General features: G+C 39.3%; 1 protein-coding gene across 1 annotated transcript in view; it reads left to right on the top strand.

Moving 5' to 3' along the window:
• The window catches only part of LOC129668970 (uncharacterized), a gene marked incomplete at its 5' end in the record, with an annotated part of 287,543 nt that extends 260,168 nt beyond the window's left edge, over window positions 1-27,375 (top strand). Inside the window, 2 exon segments of the mRNA XM_055597009.1 lie at window positions 24,300-25,245; window positions 27,365-27,375. Coding sequence (XP_055452984.1) covers window positions 24,300-25,245; window positions 27,365-27,375 — 957 coding nt within the window.
• Window positions 27,376-27,783: the final 408 nt, after the last annotated feature.

The raw sequence follows: 27,783 nt of genomic DNA, 5'->3' as shown, positions 1-27,783 counted from the left end.
TCCCCTATCTCCAAGTCTCAGAGGGAACATAGTTTAAGAAAACAGTATCTTGTACTATAGCTAATATTGGGATTGCTGTCACATCAATGTATTTGTTACTGTGGTTGGTTTTATCCCTGAACACAAACCGAAGTGAAGACTACTTAAATTATATAAAAAGCTAAAAACAGTGGGGAAAGGAGGAAAAACTAGAAATTCGAGTAACTGTACACACTAGCAGATAAGTAAAATATAATAAAAAGGGGAAAGAAGCATACCAACGAATTCCACTAAGTCAATTCCACACAAGTCAATAGCTTCTCAACATGAGGTAACTGATGTGAATCATGTTTTTGAATCAATACAAACAAGATTTGAATCATATTTTCAAAAAGGATGAATAACTATCTTGGTTGCTTTTCTTGCTGTGAAAAAATACTCCCAACAAAAGCAATAAAAGGGAAAAAAGGTTTATTCTGACTCATAGGTTGAAGTTCCATCATAGAAAGGAAATCAAAAAGCAGGGATTTGTGTCCAGACATCTGGACACATTGCATCCACAATTAAGAAGAGAGAAATGAGTATTTGTGACCATCTCACTTTATTCTTTTTATACTGTCCAGGATCCTTGCAATTATGCAAGTGGGTGTATCTTCCCACTTTAATTATCATAAGAAAGGTCATCTCTCCCACAGACAGGTCCAGAGGCCCAACTTCCAGCTGATTACAGATTTCATGAAGTTGACAACTAATATTAGCTGTCAGTTCTATCTCCAGTCAACTTGACATCCAAACACAGCACTTTAGATTATAACCTTCCATCGTTGTATTAGAGAAATGGCTCAGTGGTTAAGAACACTTGTTACTCTTGCAGAGGACCCAATTCAGCTCCTAGCTCACACTTAGTGGTTCACAACTATTTGTAAATACATTTCCAAGGTATTCAAAACTCACTTCTGGCCTCCACAAGCATCACACATGCAATTATACACATGCATACACATAAAATAAAATAAATCTAGAAAGTTTTAAATCATAACCTTCTACACCTTGTACCACTGCTTTTCTCATGTTCACCCCATGTTCATCTCATAATACAAAATACAACACAACTTCAAAAGTTTCCAGTCTTTTAACAATTACAACAGTTTAAAAGTCCAAATTTGACATCTCATCTGAGACACAAATAATCTATTAGCTATAGTTTCTATGAAATAAAAAGTCACATTCCTCCAACATGAAATTATACTGAATAAGGGAACAACAAGAAAATTCAGCATTACAAATATGAAAACCCATAGCTCCATGCCAAGCACCTGGAGCTTATGATGAAATTGGATGGGATACAGAGACCTTAAACAACTCCACCTTCTAGATATGCTACTTGCAGAAAAGAGCTTTTCTTTTAGGGTGGTTATACTCCATTCCCCAGCTTTCCTCAGCAGACATCCACCCCATGGTCCTGCCATAGTATCCAGAAGTGTCCATTGTGACTTAGGGTTCGCCTTCTTAGCAGCATGCAATGGTTCAGAGACTACTTGGAGGAATTTCAATACTGTCCCACGTTACATAGCTTCATTTATGCTCTGAAACTGTGGAGCAAGACTCCATGATCCCTTCAATTATCTTCTAATTTCTGTAAAATCAAAACCCTGTAGATGTTGTTGCCAAGTTCTGCTATCCATTTGAGTTGTAGGCTAGATCCTTTTGGCTACAGCTTCTGTGTGCTGACCTTATGCAGTCGCCTTTGAGAAGAAAGGAACCCCTTCAGTTTAGACTTTCTTCCTTTAAATGAATTTGGATCTTCACAAGATGGAAACCTCTAATGACTGGGATTTTTGTCCTCAACATACCTTTCCTATTGTCTCAGTTTATCATAGAGAGTTTCGTTTTGATGGTGCCTATCTCTTTAACAATTAAGGTTGCTTTCTTGTACCAGCCTTAAGGTCTCAAGCCATAATTTCTTCTGCCAAAAAAAATTATTCGCTATATTCAAATGACACTTCACTGAACTTCTTAGAATGACAGCAGAATGAAATCAGATACTTTCCCAATATAATCACATGAATGAACATTATGCTAATTTTTATGAAGTCCCTATTCTCTTCTGAAACTTTGTGATCACTGGCCATACTTCTATGAACCTTCTTGTCTTCCAAGATCCCATTACAAATGCCTACTGATATTAGCTCTGCTAATATTTCAAGGGCCTTTCAAACCCTTCTGTGTGGTTCCCAAAAACGTGTTAAAAGGGGAAAAGGAGTTATATCAGCAATGGCTGCATTCCTGGTATCAATAGTCACTTTTAGTTGTTATTCCTGTTGATGTGATAAAATACCCTACCAAAAGCATCTTATTGGAGAAACAGTTTATTTGGGCTCACAGTTCCGGTTACTGTTCACAGTTCTGGATTAGTCATAGCAGCAGAAAATTGACATAGCTAGTCACAGTTCATCTACAATCAAGACGTGGAAAGTGATGAATAATTGTGCTTTAGCTTATGTTTTCCTTTTTAAACTGTCCAAGGTTCTATCCCAGGAAATAGTACCATAACTATTAGAGTGAATATGAATGAATGAATGAATGAATGAATGAATGAATGAATGAATGAATGAATAAATAAAAGGGCTTTATTAGAGTAGCTTGCAGAGTGTGGTCCAGCTAGTCCAAAAATGGCTGTCTGCCAAAGAAAAGTTCAAGAATCTAGAAGTTGTTCAGTCCACATCTCTAGATGTCTCAGCTGGTCTTCAGTATATATGGGGAACCATATGTATGCTCTAATGCCAGTGAAGGAATGAACTTCTCAACAAGAGTGAGGGCAGGCAAGCAAAGGGCAAGAGCTTTCTTCTTTTACATAGACTGACAACAGAATCTGTGCCCCAGATTAAAGATGGGTATTCCTACCTCAAAATATCTGGATTATAGGGAGGTTAGTCACTTCAAATTATTTAATTAGGAAAAACTTCCTCATAGGTATGCCCACCCATTTGGATTTTAGTTAATTCCCCCATCAGGGGAAGGTGATCAAAGAGCTAGCCACTGAGTTCATGTCAGAGACAGTCTCTGTTCCCCTTACTAGGGAACCCACTTGGAGACTGAGGTGCCATGGGCTACATCTCAGCAGGGGTTCTAAGTGATATCCTTGCATGATTCTTGGTTGCAGTATCAGTCTCAGAAAAGACTACTGGGCCCAGATTTTTTGGTTATGTGGCTCCCCTTGTGGAGCTCCTGGCCCTTCCAGGTCTTTCTATCTCCCCTTTATTTCATAAGATTCCTTGCACTCTTTCCAAAGTTTGGTTATGAGCCTCAGCATCTGCTTTGATACTCTGCTGGGTAGAGTCTTTCAGGGGCCCTTTGTGGTAGAATTATGTCCTGTATCCTGTTCTCTCCCTCTTCCAATGTCAGTCCCTTGTGCCTTTCTGAGTTGAGGATTGATTATCTTACCCAGGGCCCGCCTTCTTACTTAGCTTCTTTAGGTGTACAGATTTTAGTATGGTTATCCTATATTATATGTCTAATATCCACTGTGAGTATATACAGTGTGTGTCTTTCTGTTGCTGGGATAACGCACTCAGGATGATCTTTTCTAGATCACACCGTTAGCCTGCAAATTTCATGATTTCTTTATTTTTAATTGCTGAGTAGTATTCCATTGTATAAATGGACCACAATTTCTGTATCCATTCCTCAGCTGAGGGACATCTGGGTTGTTTCCAGGTTCTGGCTATTACAAATAAAGCTGCTATGAACATGGTTGACCAAATGCCCTTGTTGTGTACTTGAGCATATTTTGGATATATGTCTAGGAGTGCTATAGCTGGATCTTGAGGAAGCACGATTCCTAATTGCCTGAGAAAGCACCAGATTGATTTCCAATGTGGTTGTACAAGTTTACATTCCCACCAGCAATGGAGGAAGGTTCCCCTTTCTCCACATCCTCTCCAGCATGTATTGTCACTTGAGTTTCTGTTCTTAGCTATCTGATGGTTATAAGGTAAAATCTCAGGGTCGTTTTGATTTGCATTTCCCTGGTGACTAATGACATTGAACATTTCTTTAATTGTTTCTCCTACATTTGATATTCCTCTGTTGAGAATTCTCTGTTTACTCTGTACCCCGTTTTTCAATTGGATTGCTTGGTTTGTTGGTTTAACTTCTTCAATTCTTTATTAGATATTAGACTGGATATTAGACTTCTGTAAGATGTGGGGTTGATGAAGATATTTTCCCACTCTGTAGGCTGACTTTTTGTTCTGATGACAGTGGATTTTGCTTTACTGAAGCTTCTATTTCATGAGGTCTCATTTATTAATTGTTGATCTTAGAGCCTGTGCTGCTGTTGTTCTGTTCAGGAAGTTGACTCCTGTGCCAGTGAGGTCAAGGCTCTTCTCCAATTTTTCTTCTAATAGATTTAGTTTGTCTGGTGTTATGTTGATGTCTTTGATCCACTTGGACTTTAACTTTGTGCAGACTGATAAATATGGGTCTACTTGCATTTTTCTACATGTAGACATCCAGTTAGATCAGCACCATTTGTTGAAGATGCTGTCTTTTTTTTTTCTATTGTATAGTTTGTATTCTTTGTCAAAAATCAAGTATCTCTAGGTGTGTGGGTTTATTTCTGGGACTACTATTCAATTCCATTAATTCACAAGTCTGTTTCTATGTAAGTACCATGCTGTTTTTATTACTATTGTTCTACAGTACAGCTTTAGATCTGGGATGGAGATACCTCCAGAAGTTCTTTTATTGTACAGGATTGTTTTACCTATTCTGGGTTTTTCATTTTTCCATATGAAACTGGAAACTTTTTTCTGTTAACAATTATGTAGGTTTTTTTTTTTGGAGGGTAGGGATTGCCATGAATATGTAGAAATGCAATGAATATGCTTTTTGTAGGATGGCCATTTTCACTATGTTAGTCCTACCAATCCATGAGCATAGGATATCTTTCCATCTTCTGATATCTTCTTCAATTTCTTTCTTCAGAGATTTGAAGTTTTTTCATATAGGTCTTTCACTTGCTTGGTTAGAGTTACAACAAGGTCCTTTATGTTGTTTGTGGCTATTATGAAGGGTGTTGTTTCCATAATTTGTTTCTCAGCCCGTTTGTCTTTTGTAAGGAGGGCTTTAGATTTTTTTTTATTTTAGTTAATTTTATATCTAGATACTTTCCTGATAGTGTTTATCATCTGAAGGAGTTCTCTGATAGATTTTGGGGGGTCACTAATGTATACTATCATATCATCTGTAAATGGTGATACTTTGACATCTTCCTTTCTGATTTGTATCCCCTTGATCTTCTTTAGTTGTTTTATTTCTTTAGCTAGGACTTCAAGAACTATGTTGAAGAGATAGGAGAGAGTGGGCAGCTGTGCCTTGTCCCTGATTTAAGTGGTATTGATTTAAGTTTCTCACCATTCAGTTTGATGTTTCTATATGCTTTTTGCATATTGCTTTTACTGTGTTTAGATATGTGCCTTGTATCCCTGATCTTTACAAAACTTTAAACATGAACAGGTATTGATTTTGTCAAATTCTTTTTCGGGATCTAAGGAGATGAACATGTGTTGTTGTTGTTGTTGTTGTTGTTGTTTTCAGTTTGTTTATGGCATAGATTACATTGATGGATTTTTTGTATATTGAACCACCCCTGAATGCCTGGAATGAAGCCTACTTGGTCGTGGTGGATGATATCTTTAGTGTGTTTTTGGATTCTGTTTTTTAGTATTTTTTTCTTGTTTATTTGCTTTAGTTAGTTTCAGAACACATTTTAGTGGCACAAAGAGTCAGAACTGTTTTGTGTAGCTTATTAACCCAATGTGGCATTCTATGCCCACCTTCTCCTTCTTCCTTCCAGTCAGGTGGAAAAGGTTTAATATATGTGCACATATCAATTTACTGTAATATGCATTTTATATGTAAATTCTGTTTCCAATTTCTTTTTTTACACTTTATTCACTTTGTATCCCCCCACAATCCCCCCTCCTCCCCTCCCAATTCTACCCTCCTTCCCCCTTCTTCATGCATGCCCCTCGGCAAGTCCACTGATAGGGGAGGTCCCCCTCCTTTTCCTTCTACCTTAGTCTATCAGATCACATCCAGAGTGGCTGCATTGTCATCTTCTGTGGCTTGGTAAGACTGCTCTCCCCTCAGGGGGAGGTGATCAAAGGGCAGGCCTATCAGATTGTGTCGGAAGCAGTCCCGCTTCCCATTACTATGTAACCCACTTAGATAGTAAACTGCCAGGAATTACATCTGCGCAGGGGTTCGAAGTTATCTCCATGCATGGTACTTGGTTGGAGTATGGGTCTCTGGGAAGACCCCTGTGTTCAAATCTTCTGGTTCAGTTGCTCTCCTTATGGGGTTCCTCTACTCTCCATATCTATTTCCCACTTCTTACATAAGATTCCATGTACTCTGCCCAACAGTTGGCCATAAAGTCTCAGCATCTGCTTTGATAGTCTGCACAGCAGAGCATTTCAGAGGCCCTCTGTAGCAGGTTCTAGGTTGTTTCCTGTTTTCTTCTTCTTCTCATGTCCATCCTCTTTGCCTTTCAGGATGGGGATTGAGCGATTTAGTCAGGGTCCTCTCTCTTGATTAGTTTTTTTAGAAGTACAATTTTAGTAGGTTTATCCTATAAGTCTATATGAGTGATTATATACTGTGTGTGTCTTTCTGCTTCTGGGACAGCTCACTCAGGATGATCCTTTCCAGGTCCCACCATTTACCTGCAAATTTCATGATTTCCTTATTTTTCATTGCAGAGTAATACTCCATTGTGTAGAAGTACCACAATTTCTGCATCCATTCTTCAGTTGAGGGGCATCTGAGCTGTTTCCAGGTTCTGGTTATTACAAATAAGGATGATACAAACATGGCTGATGAAATGTCCTTATTGTGTACTTGAGCTTCTTTTGGATATATGCCTAGGAATGGTATCGCTGGATCTTGAGGAAGCACTATTCCTAGTTGTCTGAGAAAGCACCAAATTGATTTCCAGAGTGGTTGTACAAGTTTACATTTCCAGAATCAGTGGAGGAGGGTTCTGCTTTATCCACAACCTCTCCAACATGTATTGTCACTGGAGTTTTTCATCTTGGCCATTCTGATGGGTGTAAGGTGAAATCTCAGGGTTGTTTTGATTTGCATTTCCCTGATGGCTAATGACTTAGAGCATTTCTTTAAGTGTTTCTCTGCCATATGTTCCTCTACAGAGAATTTTCTGTTTAGCTCTGTTACACATTTTTTAATTGGATTACTTGGTTTCTTGCTTTTCAGCTTGTTTAGTTCTTTATATATGCTGGATATTAGCCCTCTGTCAGATAAAGGGTTGGTGAAGATTCTTTCCCAATCCATAGGCAGTCGTTTTGTTTTGATGACGGTGTCCTTTGCTTTACAGAAGCTTTTCAGTTTCATGAGGTCCCATGTATTGATTGTTGATCTTAGAGCCTGTGCTGTTGGTGTTCTGTTCAGGAAGTTGTCCCCTGCACCAATGAGTTCTAGGGTATTCCCCCCTTTTTTTTCTAGCCGATTTAATGTGTCTGTTTTTATGTTGAGGTCTTTGATTCACTTGGACTTCAGTTTTGTGCAGGGTGATTAGTATGGATCTATTTTCATTTTTCTACATGTAGACATCCAGTTGGACCAGCACAATTCGTTGAAGATGCTATCTTTTTTCCATTGTATGGTTTTGGCATCTTTGTCAAAAATAAGGTATCCATAAGGGTGTGGGTTTATTTCTGGGTCTTCTGTTCGGTTGTTTCATTAATTTCTTCCTCAACACTTTGTCTTTTGTATGCAAGAGTGCTCCTGATTTTTTTTTTTTGAGTTAATTTTGTATCCGGCCACTTTGGTGAAGGTGTTCATCAGCTGTAGGAGTTCCCTGGTAGAGTTTTTGGGGTCACTCATATATACTATCATATGATCTGCAAATAGTGATAATTTGACTTCTTCTTTTCCAATCTGTATCACCTTGATCTCCTTCCACTGTCTTATTGCTCTAGCAAGGACCTCCAACACTATGTTGAAGAGATATGGAGAGAGTGGGCCGCCTTGTCTTCTCCCTGATGTCAGTGGGATTGCTTTAAGTTTCTCTCCGTTCAGTTTGATGTTGGCTATAGGCTTGCTGTATATCGCCTTTACTATGTTTAGATATGTGCCTCGTATCCCTGATCTCTCCAATACTTTAAACATGAATGGATGTTGGATTTTGTCAAATGCTTTTTCAGCATCTAGGGAGATTATCAGGTGGGATTTTTTCTTTCAGTTTGTTAATATGATGGATCACATTGATGGATTTCCGTATGTTGAACCACCCCTGCATACCTGGGATGAAGCCTAGTTTGTCATAGTGGATAATATCTTTGATGTGTTCTTGGATTCAGTTTGCAAGTATTTTGTTGACTATTTTTGCATCAATGTTCATAAGGGAGATTGCCCTGAAATTCTCTTTCTTTGTTGAGTCTTTGTGAGGTTTAGGTACCAAGGTGACTGTGGCTTCATAGAATGAGTTTGGTAATGTTCCTTCTGTTTCTATTTTGTGGAATAGTTTGAAGAGAATTGGAGTTAGCTCTCCTTTGAAGGTCTGGTAGAATTCTGCACTGAAGCCATCTGGTCCGGGGCTTTTTTTGGATGGGAGACTTTTGATGGCCGCTTCTATTTCCTTGGGGGATATAGGACTATTTAATTGATTTACCTGGTCTTGATTCAGCTTTGGTACGTCAAATCGATCAAGAAAATTGTCCATTTCATTTCTGATTTTGTTGATTTGGGTGGTGTCTCTCTGCCTTTTAGTTAGCTGGGCTAAGGGTTTGTCGATCTTGTTGATTTTCTCAAAGAACCAGCTCTTGGTTCATAGATTCTTTCAATTCTTTTATTTGTTTCTAATTGATTGATTTCAGCCCTGAGTTTGATTATTTCCAGCTGTCTACTCCTTCTTGGTGTGTGTGCTTCTTCTTTTTCTAGGATTTTTAAGTGAGCCATTAAGTTGCTTGAGTGAGCTCTCTCAAATGTCTTCTTGAAGGCACTTAGTGCTATGAACTTTCCTCTTAGCACTGCTTTCATTGTGTCCCACAAGTTTGGGTATGTTGTGTCTTCATTTTCATTGAGTTCTAGGAAGACTTTAATTTCTTTCTTTATTTCTTCCCTGACCCAGCTGTCATTTAGTAGTAAGTTGTTCAGTTTCCATATGTGTGTAGGCCTTTGGCTATTTCTGTTGTTGTTGAGGTCCAGCTTTATTCCATGGTAATCAGACAGGATACAAGGGATTATTTCAGTTTTCTTGTATGTGTTGAGGCTTGCTTTGTGACCAACTATATGGTCTATTTTGGAGAAGGTTCGATGAAGTGCTGAGAAGAAGGTAAATTCTTTTGTGTTTGGGTATAAGGTTCTGTAAATGTCTGTATAGTCCGTTTGATTCACGACCTCTGTTAGAGACATTGTTTCTTTGTTTAATTTCTGTTTTGTTGACCTGTCCTTTGTTGAGAGTGGGGTGTTGAAGTTTCCCACTATTAATGTGTGGGAATATATATGTGGTTTAAGTTTTATCAATGTTTCTTTTACAAATGTGGGTGCCCTTGTATTTGGGTCATAGTTGTTCAGGATTGTAATGTCTTCCTGCTGGAATTTTCCCTTGATGAGTATGAAGTGTCCTTCCCCATCTCTTTTCATTAATTTTGGTTGAAAGTCTATTTTATCAGATATTAGAATGGATATTCCTGCTTGCTTCTTGGGTCCATTTGCTTGGAAAGACGTCTTCCAACCCTTTACTCTCAGGTAATATCTATCTTGGTGCCTTAGGTGTGTTTCTTGTATGCAACAGATTGCTGGGTTTTGTTTACGTATCCATTCTGTTAGTCTGTGTCTTTTTATTGGAGAGTTGAGTCCATTGATGTTGAGAGAGATTAATGACCAGTGGCTGTTAGATCTTTTGATTTTGATGTTGACTGTGGTCATAACGTTGTGTGCTTGGTTGATTTTTGTTTTATTATAGTAAGGTTAATTATTTCCTGTGTTTTCTTGAAAGTAGCTAATTTTTGGGGGTTGAATTTTCCCTTCCAGTGTCTTCTGTAATGCTGGATTTGTGTGTAGAGATTGTTGAAATTTGTTTTTGTCATTGAATATCTTTTTTTTCTCTGACTATGAGGACTGAGAGTTTTGCGGGGTATAGTAGCTTGGGCTGACATCTGTGTTCTCTTAGGGTCTGCTTGATATCTGTCCAGGCCCTTCTGGGTTTCATAGTTTCTGTTGAAAAGTCAGGTGTGGTTCTAATGGGTTTGCCATTATATGTTACTTGGCTTTTTTCCCTTGCAACTTTTAGTATTTTTTCTTTGTTCTGTATAATTACTGTTTTGATTATATGTGGCAGCAAGATTTTCTTTTCTGGTCTAATTTATTGGGTGTTCTGTAGGTCTCTTGTATTCTTATTGACCTCTCCTTTAACTTGGGGAAATTTTTTCAATGATTTTGTTGAAAATATTTTCTGGGCCTTGGAGAAGGGAGTCTTCTTTTTCCTCTATTCCTATTATTCTTAGGTTTTGTCTTTTCATATTGTCTTGGATTTCTTGGACGGTCTGTGTCAGGAATTGTTTGGATTTAACGCTTTCTTTGACAGATACATTGATTTCTTCCATTGTATCTTCTACACCTGAGATTGTTTCTTCCATCTCTTGTAGTCTGTTGGTTATGCTTACCTCTGTAGTTCCTGTTTTCTTCCCTAATTTCTTCCTCTCTATTATTTCCTCCATTTGTGTTTTCTTTAATTTTTCCAGTTCTATCTTTAGATCTTGAGTTCTTTTGTTTACTTCCTTCACCTGTCTGATTGTATTTTCCTGTTTTTTTTTTGTTTTTTTGTTTTGTTTTGTTTTTTAGTTCCTTCAACTCTGTTTCTTTTATTTCTTTCAGTGATTTAATTATTTCTTCTCTGAAGGCTAGAAACTGTTTGGCTTCATCTTCCCGTATTTCTTCACGGATGGCCATAATCTGCTTGTCTTTAACTTCCTCCATTTCTTTAGGGATAGCCATGATCTGTTTGTTTTTATCTTCCTCTAATTCTTTACGTATTTTATTTGTTTTCTCTATTATCCTTTTCATCAGCATAGATGCAAGGTCATCTTCTTGATTTTCTATTGTGCTGCGTTGTCCAGGGCTGTTCGCTCCTGAATGGCTGGGTTCTGGAGATGTTATATTGCTCTGTCTTTTGTTGGTTGAGATTTTACGCTGACCTCTACCCATTGGGCTGTTTTAGGTGTTGGCTGTTATTTTCTGTGCTTCCTGGAGTCCTGAGGTAGGGAGAATCCCCTTGGCCGGAAGATGATTTTTCGTGAAAGAGTCCTCCTCTGCTTTTTGGGTATGGTCACTGTACGGACAGTGTTTCTCAGGAATTGCCACTGCTCACCTCAGGTGTATAGACCTGAGTAGTAGCTGTGGTCTTTGTTAGTCAGGGGGGCTCTCCTCTCACCCGTAGAAGTTTTCAAGACAGCTGCCTCGCTGCTGGGTTTCTCATTCTGAATTTTGTGAGCTGCTGTTGTTGTTACACTATTTTCCAGGTACAGCCCTCTTGAAGATCCTGCTGATTCCCTAACTGTGGGGTTTTCTCCCAACAGGGAAACTCAGTCGTATCCTGGGGCACACAGTTCTGTTCGGGAAGGTGAGAGGAGCATCCAGCAAGTCTCTGGGCCAGGGGCTGAGTGCTCAGCTCTGGGCCTGGAGAATGTGCGCCTAGGTTGAGTTGTCACCTGGGGGCGCCGCTCTGGTCTGGAGGCTGTGCACTCCTCTCTAGGCTGGCAACTGAGGGTTCCTCTCTGGTCTGGAGGCTGGGTGCCTCACTCTGGGCTGGAAGCTGTGCATCCCTGTCTTTGATTGTGGCTGCAGGTGCCGCTTTGGTCCAGAGGCTGGACACTCCTCTCTATGCTGGCAACTGAGGGCTCCACTCTGGTCTGGAGGCTGGGCACCTCACTCTGGGCCGGAAGCTGTGTATCCCTGTTTGGAATGGCGGCTGCGGGCGCCATTCTGATCCGGACGCTGTGCACCCGGGTCTGGAATGGCAGCTACGGGTACACTCTGGCCCAGAGGCTTTATGCTCTGGTCTGGGCTGGCAGTGTGTGTCCCCTTCTGGGCCAGAGGCTGTGCACCCCTCTCTGGACTGGCAACTAAGGGCTCTGCTCTGGGTCGGAGCCTTGGCGCCTCACTCTGGGCCAGAGGCTGTGTGTCCTGGTCCTGGATGGCAGCTGGGGATGCCGCAGGAGGCTGTGTGCTCAGATTTCGGGTGGTATGTGCACCTGGGGTCCCCAGGACCTTTTCCAGGTATTGACTGGGTGACCTGAGGTCGGTCCCAATTAATATCCTCTCACCTGGCAATCACGAATGCTGGTATTTTAGGTCCCTGGGTTCGGTCTCCTTGTCACTGTGCCAACACTGCTGTTCCGTTCCTTAGACACAGTGTCCTCCTGGCGCTGCCATCTTCGTTCTCATGTTTTTTAGTATTTTATTGAGTATTTTTGCACCAATGTTCAGAAGCAAGATTAGGTTGAAGTTGTCTTTCTTTGTTGGGTCTTTGTGCAGTTTAGGTATCAAGGTCACTGTGGCCTCATAGAATGATGTTGGTAATGTTCCTTATGTTTCTATTTTGTAGAATAGTTTGAAGAATATTGCTGTTAGCTCTCCTTTGAAGGTCGGGTAGAATTATGCACAGGCACCAATTGGCCTCGGGCTTTTTTTTGGATTGGAGATTTTGATGGCAGCTTTTCTTTCCTTAGGGGATATAGGATTATTTAATTCATTTGCCTGATTTTGATTCAGGCTTAGCAAATGGAATCTATCAAGAAAATTGTCCACTTCATTTACATTTTCAAATATTGTTACATATAGTCTTTTGAAGTAAGACCTAATGATTCTTTGGCTTTCCTCAGTGTCTGTTGTTATATCCCCATTTTCATTTCTGATTTTGTTGATTTGGATAGTGTTCCTATGCCTTTTACATATTTTGGTTAAGAATTTGTCTGTCTTGTTGATTTTCTCAAAGCAGCAGCTCATGGTTTCGTTGATTCTTTCAATCGTTTTCTTTGTTTCTATTGTATTAAATTCAACCCTGAGTTTGATTATTTCCAGCTGTCTACTCCTCTTGATGTGTCTGCTTCTTTTCTTTCTGGTGCTTCAGGTGTGTCATTAGGTTGCTTTTATGAGATACCTCAAATTTCTTTATGAACACACTTAGTGCTATGAAATTTCCTCTTACCATTGGTTTCATTGTGTCCCATAACTGAGAGTAAGTTGTGCCTCATTTTCATTAAATTCTAGAAAGTCTTTAATTTCTTTCTTTATTTCCTCCCTGACCCAGGTGTCATTGAGTAGAGAGTTGTTCAGTTTCCAAGTTGTGTAGGCTCTTTGTTATTTCTGTTATTGTTGAGGTCTAGATTTATAGACCATGTTGGTCTGATATGATACAAGGGATTTTTTCAGTCTTCCTGTTACTGTTGAAGCTTCCTTTGTGACCAACTTTATGGTCAATATTGGAGAAGGTTCCACAAGGTGCTGAGAAAAAGATATTCTCTGTGTGTTTAGGTGAAAGGTTCTGTAGACATCGATTAGTTCCATTTGACTTAAGACCTCTCTAAGTGTCATTTTTCTGTTTAGCTTCTGTTTCAATGATCTGTCCCTTGGCAAGACTGGAGTGTTGAAGTCTCCCACTATTAAGGTGTTGGGATTAATGTGTGATTTAAGCTTTAATAATGTTTCTTTGACAAATGCAGGATCCGTTGTGTTTAGTGCATAGATGTTCAGCATTGTGATGTCCTCCTGGTGGATTTTTCCTTTGATGTGAATGAAATGTCCCTCTCCATCTCTTTAGATTAACTTTGGTTGAAAGTTTATTTTATTAGATATTAGGATGGCTACTCCTGCTTGGTTTTGGGGTACTTTTGCTTGGAAAACATTTTTCCAGTCCATTACTCTGAGGTAGTGTCTATCTTTATTGCAGAGCTGTTTCTCGTGAATGCAGCAGAATGTTGGATCCTATTCCTGCAACCAATCTGTTAGTCTGTGTCTTTTTATTGGAGAGTTGAGACTACTGATGTTAATAGATACTAGTGACCAGTGATTGTTAGTTCCTTTTATTGTGGCGTGGGTAATGAATATGTGTTTATGTGTTTGTTTTCTATTGCTTTTTTATGTTATTATGTCTTTATCCTGTGTTTTCTTGGGTGTAGCTGATCTCCTTGGGTTGAAGTTTTCCTTCTGTAGGGCTGCATTGCCGTGTGTATATTGTTTAAATTTAGTTTTGTCATGTTTTGTTTTCTCCATCTATGCTGAGTGAATGTTTTCCTGGATATAGTAGTCTGGGTTGGCATCTGTGATCTCTAAGCTTCTGCATAATATTTGTTCCACTCCTTCTGGCTTTCATTCTCTGTTGAAAAGTCTGGTGTGATTCTTATAGGTTAGCCTTTACGTTACTTGGCCTTTTTCCCTTGTCACTTTTAATATTTTTTCTTTGTTCTGTAGATTTAGTGTTTTGATTATTATGTGGTGGGAGGAGTTTGTTTTCTGATCTAGTCTATTTTGGTATTTTGTAGACATTTTATGTTTATGGGCATCTCTTTCTTAAGGTTGGGGAAATTTTCTTCTATGATTTTCTTGAAAATATTTCCTGGGCCTTGGAGCCTTGAATCTTCTTTTTCGTCTATTCCTATTATCCTTAGCTTGCATCTTTTCATGGTGTCCTTGATTTCATGGATGTTCTGTGTTTGGGAATTTTCCAATTTTTTTTTTCTTTGAGAGATGTATCAATTTCTGCAATTGTATCTTCAGTGCCAGAGATTCTCTCTTCCATCTCTTGTATTCTGTTGGTTTGTGGTTTCTGATTTCTTCTCTAAGTTCTCCAACCTCAAGGTTTCTATGTTTGTGTTTTCTTTATTGATTCTAATTCTGCTTTTATGTCTTGTACCATTTCCTTCATCTGTTTGAATGTGGATTCCTGTCTGTCCTTAATGCCTCTATTTTTTGTTCATTTCCTCTTTATGTACCTCTATATGTGCCTCCATTATTTTGTTCATTTCTTCTTTATACGCCTCAAATAACTGCATAATTATAGACTTAAAATCATTTTCCTATGTTTCAGTTGAGTTTTAGAGAGTCTGGTGAAACCATGAAGTCCTGGTTTTTGTTGCCCTTATTCTTGTGCTGATCTCTAGCCATCTTGTTGTGTATAACCTTGACTGATTATTCTTGGAGCTTGTACTGCAGACTGGATCCACCAGTCTCTGGATTATTGAATAGTGTCCCCTGGATTCACTGACTCTTCTGGCTCACTGTTTGTGATCTAGGTAATTCGGTCACAGGTGGTAAGACCTCTGAGTCTAGAGCTGTTCCATTGTCCCACAGACTTCCTTAAGATGGTGCAGGATTTAGGTCCCAGGCCTGGCTCAGCTCCACTGGGTTCACTAACTGTGCTGGTCACATTGTTTCTGAACCAGGTGTTCTAGGCTGCTGGGGAGCAGGCAGAACGTTCTCTAGGCCTATAGCTGTTCCAGTGCCCTCAGGCTTCCTTGGGGTGGAGGACAATGAAACTTGGGTCAGGTTCTCTGTCTATGCTGGGCTCTCTGATTCTGGCCTATATGAGCCAGGCTGCTGGGACACTGATTGATAGATCTCTTTGAGTAGAGATGCTCCAGTATCCCCCAGGCTTCCGTTAGATGGAGGGGAATGGAACCTGGGTCCCAAGTAGCTCATTTCTGCCGTGTTCACTGTCTGTGCTTTGCTGGCTGATTCTGACCTGGGTGAACCAAGCAAGAGGGGAGTAGGCAGATGGAGCCACACCTCCTCCACAGTACCAGAATGTATCTCCTCCCCTGGGTGCTGAGAGTGAGTGCCACTAGCAGCTGCGACCAAGGTGTCCACAGGATGTTGAGAATGGTCTCCCAGGTTTGGAAACAGGAGCCACTAGTACACAAAAAGTGTTCACAGGACTGTGAGAGTTAGCTCCCAGGTTTGGAGTTTCACCCACAGTACAGGGAGGTATTTCCTCCACAGGCAGTGAGAGTCAGTGCCCAAATTCAGAGCTGCTGGGCTCTACTTCCAAGAAGATATCCACAGAAAGTGGGCTTGGGTGGTGGTTGGCCTAAGGCTGCAGGGTTAGGATGGCATGTGCCCTGTTGCTGCCTGTCCTGGAAGGTATCCACAGATGGTGTGTGTGGGTGGGTGGGTGGCCTAAGGCTGTTGGGTAGGAGCCCTGTGTGCATGCTGCAGGTCCCAGGAAAGTATCCACTGATGGTGGTTTACAATGGATGGCCTAGGGCTACGGGGTCAGAGCCAAGCAAGCTGCCACTGCTGCCGGTCCTGGTGGATTTTGGAGGGTGGTCTAAGGCTGCAGGGTAGGAGCTTAGCCTACCCCCTCCCACCCTGGCCTCCATGTGCCACATCACTGCAAGTCCCAGGAATATATCCACAGATGGTGAGATGGGGCAAGTTGCCTAAAGTTGCAGGGTCAGAGCCCAGGTAACTGCTGCTGATTTCAGGAAGGTATGGGCAGGTAGTGGATTGGGCAGATAGCCTAGAGCTAAGGCAGTGCCAGACAGAAGCCCTGGAATTTTTCCTGGTATTAACCAGGTAGCCTGAATATGGACCTTCAAGTTATCCTTGTGGATTCTCCTCTCACCTGAGAAACACAGACATTGGGGTTTTGGGGTCCACAGTATGACTTACTGGTCACCTTGCTCTCACTGATGAGCTGCTGTTCAGATACCCTGCATGGTCTGTGCCTCCATCTTGGATCTCCAAAATAAGAATATTTTAATGCTGGCATAAATTAAAATAATCATGACCAGCAAACACAGGAATGAATACATTTCATGATTGCAATGAATGAGAGAAATGAACCAGAAAGAAATTAATCATATCCCAAACAGCAAATTAGCAAACAGCCAATGTTATCAGGGGAAGATGAAAACCCTACCAATAAACCAACCAACTAGAACAGCCAACAAAAGCATTTATAATAGCAAACATTTCTCAACAATTATTTTGATACAAAAGGCATTAACTTACCAACTAAAAACACAAGAAAGTGCATGGATTACAAAATACATTTCTACTATCTGTTGTCTTAAAAAAAATACCTCACAAACAGAAAAACTGAGAGTCTATGTAACAAACAGAAGTGGCAAACAATAGTGGTTCTCATATCTGATAATATACCGCAAAGGATGCAACTACAGTAAGTGTTTATGCACCATATCTCAGCCTCTAATTTCATTAAAATATCAATATGCATAAAAACATATAGGTTCTGAAATAATACTAGTGGGAATTTTCAAAGTCCAGCTGTCACATCTAAATTGACCTCCCAACCCAAAACTTGGCAAAGAAACTTCTGAGATAAATTACACCGCATTAGATGGGCTTGGTTTAACAGATATTTACAGAACACAAAGAACATACATTCTTTTTTTATATGGCTGAAAGAAATAATTAAATTTTATTATGTTCAGGGAAACAGATAAACTAGTGTCCATAAGAGTAATGGAGCCAGATATAAAGAAACTACATGATATACTTGTATAACATATTAATACAGTTGTTAATTTGCATGGTAGTCTAAAAATTAAAAAAAGAATTAAGAATTGAAAACTACTCATTATAACTAACTTAAAAGCAAATTTAAAGCATGAAGATTTGCTACAGAGAAGTATTTTCATTTCAATGTGCATTTATTGTAGCAATTAAAATGTGGAAAAGTCCCCTACTACTTCTGTTAGCACTGAATTTTAACACACTTTTCATAGGAAACTATTATTAATGATATGTTTTTTTCAAAACAATAATTTTGTGAACTGATATAATTTTAACCAAAAATACCCCATGAGTTATAAAACAGCACACATGCTTAACTGTCTGTTCTCCTGTCCTTTTGTGTATTCTTCCACATGGCCTATATCCTTCTCTGCTGAACAGTACTGAGAAGAGAAGCCATAAACAAGGTCTATTGTTCTACACTGACATTCTTGACATATTTTCCAGTTGTATCTTTTTATCATGGTAGACATTGCCTATGAATCAAAATCCAGGCACAAATTGGTTCATAGCTGTGTGTATGTAGGATACCCCAGTGTAGCAAAAGCCTCATAAAATGAACCTTTGCCATTGCTCTTTAGGATTTCAGTCCATGGGCCCTCAGAACAGCATCAGCACTTTTAAGATTTGTATAGCCTCCCTGTGGAAGCCAGCAGTAGCCAGAGGGAACCAGCTTTATTTTAGTTTTTAGGAGAAGAACTGAAAAGTGGTTCCTCAAAATTCATAGACCACAACTAGAAAGCTGACTAGGAAGGAGTTTTAAATATTTTTCATTGTCCTATCGAACGACTGTTAGGGAATGTACCCAGGAATATCTTTTCCTTTTCTTTCTGCTATTTATCTACTTGCTTATTTTAATTTTGACATCTGAGAATCATAGACAAAAAATCAGTTTAAGCCACCAATCTGAGCTACAGGATTAATTTATAACTTTTGTTCTAGAATGTCCGTAACAGTGGTGGCCATGAGTAATTGATGTAACTACTCACGTACTCAAAGCCTACTTAAGGTGCACGACAGTAATTCTTTGAGATGTGACATATAAAACAATCTGCCTCGGTGCTGCACAGTGGTGTACTGACACCAACAAAGTGGGAGATGAGTTCCCCTGTAGATCATTGAATGCTACTGCTCCAAAACTCATTCTGGGGCTAGAAACAGCATCCTGAGCTCTGTTAGAGAGAATGTGGAGAAAAGGGAACCCTCCTCCATTGCTGGTGGGAATATAAACTTGTCCAAGCACTTTGGATATCAATCTGGCACTTTCTCAGACAATTAGGAATAGTGCTACCTCAGGATCCAGCTGTACCAAACCTAGGCATATATCCAAAAGATGCTCAAGTACACAACAAGGATATTTGCTCAACCATGTTTGTAACAGCTTTATTTGTAATAGCCAGAATCTGGAAACAATCCAGATGTCCCTCAACTGAGGAATGGATACAGAAATTGTAATACATTTATACAATGGAATACTACTCAACAAATAAAAACAAGGAACTCATGAAATTTGCAGGCAAATGGTGTGAACTAGAAAAGATCTCCTCAGTGAGGTATCCCAGAAGCAGAAAGACAAATGATATACACTCATTTATAAGTGGATATTAGACATATAATATAGGATAAACATACTAAAATCTGTACACCTTAAGGAAGCTAAGCAAGTGGGCGGACCCTGGGTAAGATGATCAGTACTCACTATGAAAGACAAATGGAAAGGACATCAGAAGAGGAAGAAAACTGGGAACAGGACAGGAGCTTACCACAAAAGACCTCTGAAAGACCCTACCCAGCAGTGTATCAAAGCAGATGCTGAGACTCATAGCCAAACTTTGGACAGAGTGCACAGAATCTTATAAAAGAAAAGAGAGATAGAAAGACATGGAGGGGACAGGATCTCCACAAGGAGAGCAACAGAACCAAAAAATCTGGGCCCAGGAGTCTTGTTGTATGTGACGATTAATATTTACTATTGGTTTATCTTCTGGTAATGCTGCTGTTAATCATCAGCAGCTGTATAACCAAATCACCACACAGAGACTGGGTTTTTAGTTAACCTAGAACACAATGCTGGGCAATATTTACTCCCTCCTAAACCTCCAAGCCCTCAGGTTCCTAACATTTAGATTTCCCACATTATACTTGCTTTTTGTGAAATCTTAGGTCTGGTTCATGTTCCACGTCCTCCAAGATCTCTCCTCCAGCACTGCTCTTCTTGCTCTCCTCTCAGCCCTTCTCCTCCCACTCCTCTCCCACCTTCTGGCTCCTCCCCTCTTTCCTGTCCTCTGGCTCCTTCCTGCTCAACATTGTGTCTAGTTGCTTTTATTTTGTTTACACAAAAAGTTGAGACAGGATGCTTCGAATGAGTATCACAATGCAATATCTGGATTAAAACCAGAGAGTTAGGGGTGGGGTATTTGAATGAACAAGGGTAAGGTGTATACATTAAAAAAAAAATTATACCAACAGGGTCTTTTCTGGGACTTATACTCCAACCAAGGACCATGCATGAAAATCACCTAGAACCCCTGCTCAGATGTGCTGCTCATTCTCCAGTGGGTTCCCTAGTAAGGGGAACAGGGACCAGGGACTGTCTCAGACATGAACTCAGTGGCAGGCTCTTTGATCACCACCCCCTGAAGGGAAGCAGGCTCACTATGCCCCAGAGGAAGACAATGGAGCTAGTCCTGTTGAGACCTGATAGGGTCGGGTCAGATGGAAGGGTAGGAGGACCTCTGCTCTCAGTGGACTGGGGAAGGGGCATGGGAGGAGAAGAGGGAGAGAGGAAAGGGACAAAGGATGGGGTTACAGCTGGGATACTAATTGAATACATTGTAATAAATAAAAAAATAAATTAAAAACATGTATTTTACATACATTCTTTTTTATAAAAATGTTTTATTATGTTGCATATAATTTTCTATTTGCCACAAATATTTCTTAAGCTTCTATGTGCTTTTCAAAGTTCTGTGTAGGTGATTCTTCACTCACATACAAGCTTAGGATTGTCCCTTCCCTGTAATACTCCCTACAAATTATTTATTATGAATATGAATATTTCCTTATGAATATTCATACTCATCTTATACTTTAAAAATTAACTCCTTAATTCTTTAAAAGCTTTTGTTAAGAGTACTTAGACTCATATCTAAGTATTGTTTTTTTAAGAATATTTTATTAAATTATTACAGAATTTTATACAATGTATTTTGATCAAATACAGCCCACTAACTTCTCCCATGACCACCCTCTCCATACTCCTGTCTACTCCTACACAACTTTGATATTTCCTTTGTTTTTGAATCTTCAACATAAATCAAAAATTATTTTTTTTTTTAGCAAACACACATACATGCTTATTTTATCACTATGAGTGAGGAAAATTAAGTTATTTGAAGAAGACATTGATTTGGAGAAGTCCTCATTGATGTCTCTGGAACTGTTTCCTTGTTTGTTTGTTTTTTTTTCTTTTATTGAAAATATATTATTTCTTACATATTATATCCTGATTGTGTTTTCCTTTCCCTCTACACCTTCCAGTTTCTCCCTACTTCCTCTCCCATCGTGATCCACCCCCTTTTTTTCTCTCATTAGAAAACAGACTAGATAAAAGATAATAATATTTTATTTATAAAAGATAATATAATATTATCTTTTAGATAAAAGATAATAATAAAAGAAAATAAGATAAATCCCAAACAAATATATCATAACAGGACAAAACAAACCAGAAGGAAAAGAGCCCAAGAAAAATCATGAGAAACAGATATATATGTGGAGATCCACTCATTAGCACACTCACGAATCTCATAAAAACAAAGAATCAAGATTCTAGAGGCTTAAGTTTGCCCTTAATATCAGAGAAACTCTTGGAGCAGTAATATTCATAAGGAGTAGTTTTAGCCTTTGGCTAATTTCTACAATTTTGAAAGATGATTTTGACAATTTCTGCCAGCATTTTTTTTCAGTGCATTTATTAGGAAAACTTTTTTTTATATAGTAGAAAGAGTTTATTGGAGACTTATAATTCAGAGGCCTGTCCGCCAGTCTCCATATAAGAGTGGCTCAAACCCACTGGTAACTCCAGCTCCAGGGTATCTGACATCATTTTCCAGGATCTTTGGGCAATCATACACAAGTGGCATATATACATGCATGCATACACACACACATATACATACATGCATACAAAAAATAAATAAAATAATTAGGGAGAAATTTTCTAAGTATTTGTTCTACCACTTTTGCAGATGCCTTAGGATTTCTTTCACAGGTTTTGAAAACACATGGTTTAAAAATGGTTATTATATGCAAATGTGAATGTTCAGTATAAGTTTATTTTTCATACCATCATATATTGTGAGGCTAGTAAATATATAGATAACAGATACTGAAAATATAGTTTGGGTTAGATGGAAGGGGAGGAGGACCTCCCCTATGAGTGGATTTGGAAGGGACATGGGAGGAGATGAGGGAGGGAGAGTGGGATTAGAAGGGAATGAGGGAGAGGGTTACAGCTGGGATACAAAGGAAATAAAATGTAATTAATGTAAAAAAATTAAAAAATTAATAAAAGAAAAAGAAAATACAGTTTGCAGCCTGGCACAATGGTGCACACTTATCATCCCAGCACTGGGAGACAGAAGCAGGAGGATCTCTATGAGTTCAAGGCCAGCCTGTTCTACAAAGTGAGTCCAGAACAGCCAAGACTACACAGGAAAGACTTGTCTCAAAATCTGAAAAAAAAAAAAAGAAAAAAAGAGAGAGAGAGAGAAAGAAAGAAAGAAAGAGAGAAAGAGAGAGAAAGGAAGGAAGAAAGAGAGAGAGAGAAAGAAAGAAGAGAGAAAGAAAGGAAGGAAGGAAGGAAGGAAGGAAGGAAGGAAGGAAGGAAGGAAGGAAGGAAGGAAGGAAAAGAAATATGGTTTCCTACCCTTATACATCCCAAGAGAGGCAATAAGAGGTAGGGGACACATGGGAAGCACCAAATTCAATGATAATGCATCAAGCGAAACAGACTGGGTTGGATAATTTTTGTTTATTCTGGGATTTAGGAATGGTCCCTAGTTGTTTATGGACAATGCCAGTCCTTAAAATGACTGGTCAGGCAATAGTGACCTTGAGACTGAGGTACTTGGAAGTATGGACTATAGGTTTGTTTGGCTTGCATTTGAAAAGTGTTCTCAAAGATAACTTGTTTATTGTCTTTAAGAAGTAGAAACCAGAACAGGAGCCTACCACAGAGGGCCTCTGAAAGATTCTACCTAGCAGTGTATCAAAGCAGATGCTGAGACTCATAACCAAACCTTCGGCAGAGTACATGGAATCATATGAAAGAAGGGGGAGTTAGTATGTCCTGGAGAGGATAGGAGCTCCACAAGGACCAAGTATATCTAGGCACAGGGGTCTTTTATGAGACTGTATCTACAACCAAGGACCATGCATGCATATAACCTAGAACCTCTGCTCGGATGTAGCCCATGGCAGCTCAGTATCCAAGTGGGTATCCTAGCAAGGGGAACAGGGACTGTCTCTGACATGAACTCAGTAGCTGATTCTTTGATCACCTCCCCCTGAGGGGGGAGCAGCCTTGCCAGCCCATAGAGGAAGGCAATGCAGCCAGTCCTGATGAGACCTGATAAGCTAGGGTCAGATGGAAGGGGAGGAGGACCTCCTCTATCAGTGGACTTGGAGAGGACCATGGGAGGAGATGAGGAAGAGAGGGTGGGATTGGGAGGAAATGAGGGAGGGGGCTACAGCTGGGATACAAAACAAATAATCTGTAATTAATATAAAAAATTAAAATTAAAAAAGTTAAACAAGTTCTATGAACTTGAAAAAATAAGTGGATATCAAACATATGCTATAGGATAAAAATACTAAAATCTGTACACCTTAAGGAAGCTAAGCAAGAAGAAGGACCCTGGGTAAGATGACCAATCCTCACTCCAAAAGGCAAAAAGGATGGACATCTGAAGAGGGAGAAAACAGGGAACAGGACAGGAGCATACCTAGAGGGCCTCAGAAAGACTCTAGCCAACAGTCTATCAAAGCAGATGCTGAGACTCATAGCCAAACTTTGGGCAGAATGCAGGGAATCTTATGAAAGTAAGAGGAGATAGAAAGACTTAGAGGGGACAGGAGCTCCAAAAGGAGAGTAACAGAACCAAAAAAAAAAATCTGGGCACAGGGGTCTTTTCTGAGAGTAATACTCCAACCAAGTACCGTGCATGGAGATAACCTAGAACCCCTGCACAGATGTAGCCTATGACAGCTCAATATCCAAGTGTTTTTCCCTAGTAATAGGAACAGGGACTGTCTCTTTGATCACCTCCCCCTGAGGGGGAGCAGCCTTACCAGTCCACAGAGGAAGACAATGCAACCAGTGCTGATGAGACTAGGATCAGAGGAAAAGGGGAGGAGGACCTCCCCTATCAGTGGACTTGGGGAGGGGCATGGGAGGAGATGAAAGAGGGAGGGTGGAATTGGTAGGGGATGAGGGAGGGGGCTACAGCTGGGACACAAGTGAATCAAATGTAATTAACAAAAAATAATTAAAAAAAACAAAAAAAATCATATATTCCTGAAATACATCACATTGGTGGAAATCTTTCAATTTCTCAGTTTTGAGTAATCAACAAATGTCTATAGTGTCTTCATTAGTGTCTTGCTGTCCTTATAAAAGATATAATGTATCAGAATCAAGAATATATTCAAAGTGTTTACTTAAAAACTTGTATCTTTAAATTTTCTTTCAGATTGTTTCAATGAATCCGAACTTCCAATACAGACATGCTCAAAATATTTCTGATGAGTTCACTCATTTCTGCCCTACTACTGTGGAAAATTGGGAAAGGGCCAGAAAACCAAAACAAAATCCAACTTTTCCCTCACAGCAACCGACCCTAGAAGGTCAGAGGGATATGGGGCTTATGAGTCAGGCAGTGATGGTTACTACTCCCCAGCTAACTAAGAAGTTAGAAAGCACTGTCCTTGTAAAGCCAAAACCTTCAGCACTTCTTCGCATAGAGAAAGTACAGGTTAAGTCACCAGGCGGTCCAGAATTTCAACGGTTAGATGTTACTAGAATTGTCAGTCCAGAAGAAAAGGGAAATGGCACCGAAATACTGGTTGCTGGTGTGCCTGTAAAAGAGGAGCAAGATGATACAGAAATTCCAACTTTGCAATTCACTGGGTTTGTACACCTGGAGACTTTAATAAAGAAATGTTCACTATCCTCACAATACACTCGCCCAGGAACCCCAAGAAATATATGGATGGAATCTTCAAAAAATACAGAGTCCCTAGAAAGTGCTGATATGGAAGTTGCAAGAATCATGTGTCCTTTTAGAGAAAGATCCATCTTTCGGCGTTCCTGTAGAGAGCAATTAGAAGCACCTGCAAACAGTAAGGGGCTCCATATTCTCCCAGCTGTCCCCAAAAATGAAAATAAAGATATGGCTGTCAACAAACTAACATCAGAGGAAGAGAATGAAGTAACCATCCGTCCTAAGAAGCAACATTTCCAGGCTTTGCAAGGCCCTTTCCCCTTGTTACCAAAGCACCGTAAGCTCCAGGTACATTGCCGTCGAAGCTCACCAAAATACAGTGAAGTCCGAGGCCAATACTTAAATACACCTGAATTTGAAGTAAAGGCAAAAAAACCTCACTTCTAGCCAGGTGATAGGAATTTATTATCAGAAGGTAAGCTTTTTATTTACGTGTTGTCACTGCTTTTGCAAGTTACATTTAATTTTCCATTTAAGTAGATTTTATTTTTCTTTTTAAATTTATTTATTATTTATTAAAATTTACCCACTTTGTATCCTAGGTATGGCCCCCTCCCTCAACTCATCCAGATCCCTCCTTCACTCCCTCTTTTTTCACTATGCCCCTCCCCCAGTCCACTGACTTTATAAGACTTGATACATGAAGGGCTGTTGGATTTTGTCATATGCTTTTTAGCCATCTAAGGAAATGATCATGTTGTTTTTCTCCTTCAGTTTGATTATATGGTGGATTACCATGATGGATTTCTATATATTGAAACACCCCTGCGTGCCTGAGATGGAGCATGCCTGCTCATATTGGATGGTATCTTTTATGTGTTCTTGGATTTGGTTTATCAGTATTTTATTGAGTATTTTTGCATCAATATTCTTAAGAGAGATAGGTCTGAAGTTCTTTTCTGGTGAGTCTTTGTGTGGTTTAAGTAACAAGGTGACTTGGCCTCATAGAATGAGTTTGGTAATGTTCCTTCTATTTCTATTTTGTGAAATAGTTTGAAGAGAATTGGAATTAGCTCTTCTTTGAGCTAATTCTTTGAAGGTCTGGTAGAATTCTGTGCTGAAACCATCTGGCCATGAGATTCTTTTGGAAGGAAGACTTTTGATGACTCCTTCTATTTCTTTCGTGCATAGAGGACTATTTAATCTATTTCCCTGATCTTGATTTAATTTTTGTAAACGGAATCTATCAAGAAAATTGTACATTTAGTTTATATTTTCAAATTTTGTGACATATAGAAATTTGTAGTAAGACCCAATGATTGTTTGGATTTCCATAGTGTCTCTCATTATATCCCTGTTTTCATTTCTGATTTTGCTGATTTGGATAGTTTCTCTCTGCCTTTTAGTTAGTATGGATAAGTGTTTGTCTATCTTGTTGATTTTCTCAAAGAACCAGCTCTTGGTCCCATTGATTCTTTGAATTGTTTAATTTGTTTCTAATTCATTGATTTCAGCTCTGAGTTTGAGTATTTCCAATCATTTACTCCTCTTGGGTGTGTCTGCTTCTTCTTTTTTTTTTCTATGCCTTTTGGTGTGCCATTAAATTGCTTCTATGAGATGTCTCAAACTTCTTGCTGGAGGCATTTAGTGGTATGAACCTTTCTCTTAGCTCTGCTTTCATTGTGTCCCAAGTTTGGATATGTTCTGCCTTCATTTTCATTAAATTTTAGGAAGTCTCTAATTTCTTTTTTCATTTCTTCCCTGAACCAGCTGTTATCGAATAGAGAGTTGTTTAGTTTCCATGTGTATGGAGTCTCTTGGTTATTTCTGTTGTTGATGAGGTCTAGTTTTAGCCCATAGTGATCTGAGAGGATACAATGGATTACTTCAATCTTCTTGTATCTGTTGAGGCTTGCTTTTTGTCCAACTATATGATGAATTTTTGAGAAGGTTCTGTGAGGTGCTGAGAAGAAGATATACTCTTGAGTTTGGGTGAAAAGTTCTATAGACATCTAGTATGTCCATTTGATTTAAGACCTTTGTAAGTGTCATTATTTCCCTATTTAGCTTCTTTCTAGATGATCTGTCCCTTGGTGAGAGTGGAATGTTGAAGTCTCCCACTGTTAGGTGATGGGGTAGATGTGTGATTTGTGCTTTAACAATGTTTCCTTTACGAATGCACGGGCTTTTGTATTTGGGGCATAGATGCTCAGGATTGTGATGTTCTCCTGATGGATTTTCCCTTTGATGAGAATGAAGTGCCCTTCCTCATTTTTTTTTATTAATTTTGGTTGAAAGTCTATTTTATTAGATATTAGAATAGCTGCCCCAGCTTGTTTTCTGGGTCCATTTGCTTTACAAACCTTTTTCCAGCCATTTACTCTGAGGTAGCGTTTATCTTTGTTGCAGAGTTGTGTTTCTTGGGTGCAGCAGGACATTGGATCCTGTTTCTACAACCAATCTGTTAGGCTGTGTCTTTTTTTTTTTTTGAGAATTCAGTCATTTGATGTTGATAGATAATGGTCACCAATGAATGTAAATTCCATTGTGGAAATGGTGTTGTTACTGTGTTTCTATGCTTCTTTTCTTTTTAGTTTTTGTATGAAGTTACTTACAGCCTGTGTTTTCTTGGGTGTCATTGATTTCGTTATATTGGCTTTTTCCTTCTAATATCTTCTGTAGGGCTGGGTTGCTGTGCAGATACTGTTTAAGGTTAGTTTTGTCATGGATTTTTTTTTTGTTTATGTTGATTGAAATATTTGCTGAATATAGTAATCTGAGTTGACATGTGTTGTCTCTTTGAGCCTACATGACTTTTGCCCAGGACCTTCTGGGTTTCATAGTTCCTTTTGAGAAGACTTTTATAATTCTAATAGTTCTACCTTAATATGTTGCTTGGCCTTTTTCCCTTGCTGTTTTTATATTTTTTCTTTGTTCTGTAGATTTACTATTTTGACTATTATGTGACATGAGGAGTTTCTTTTTTAGTCTAGTCTATTTGGTGTTCTGGAGT

This window comes from Psammomys obesus, unplaced genomic scaffold, assembly GCF_907164565.1.
Source record: "Psammomys obesus unplaced genomic scaffold, mPsaObe1.curated_primary_1811, whole genome shotgun sequence".
NCBI classification, from domain to species: Eukaryota; Metazoa; Chordata; class Mammalia; order Rodentia; family Muridae; genus Psammomys; species Psammomys obesus.
The sequence above is the reverse complement of the archived record's forward strand: the minus strand, read 5'-3'. Positions and strand labels throughout refer to the sequence as shown.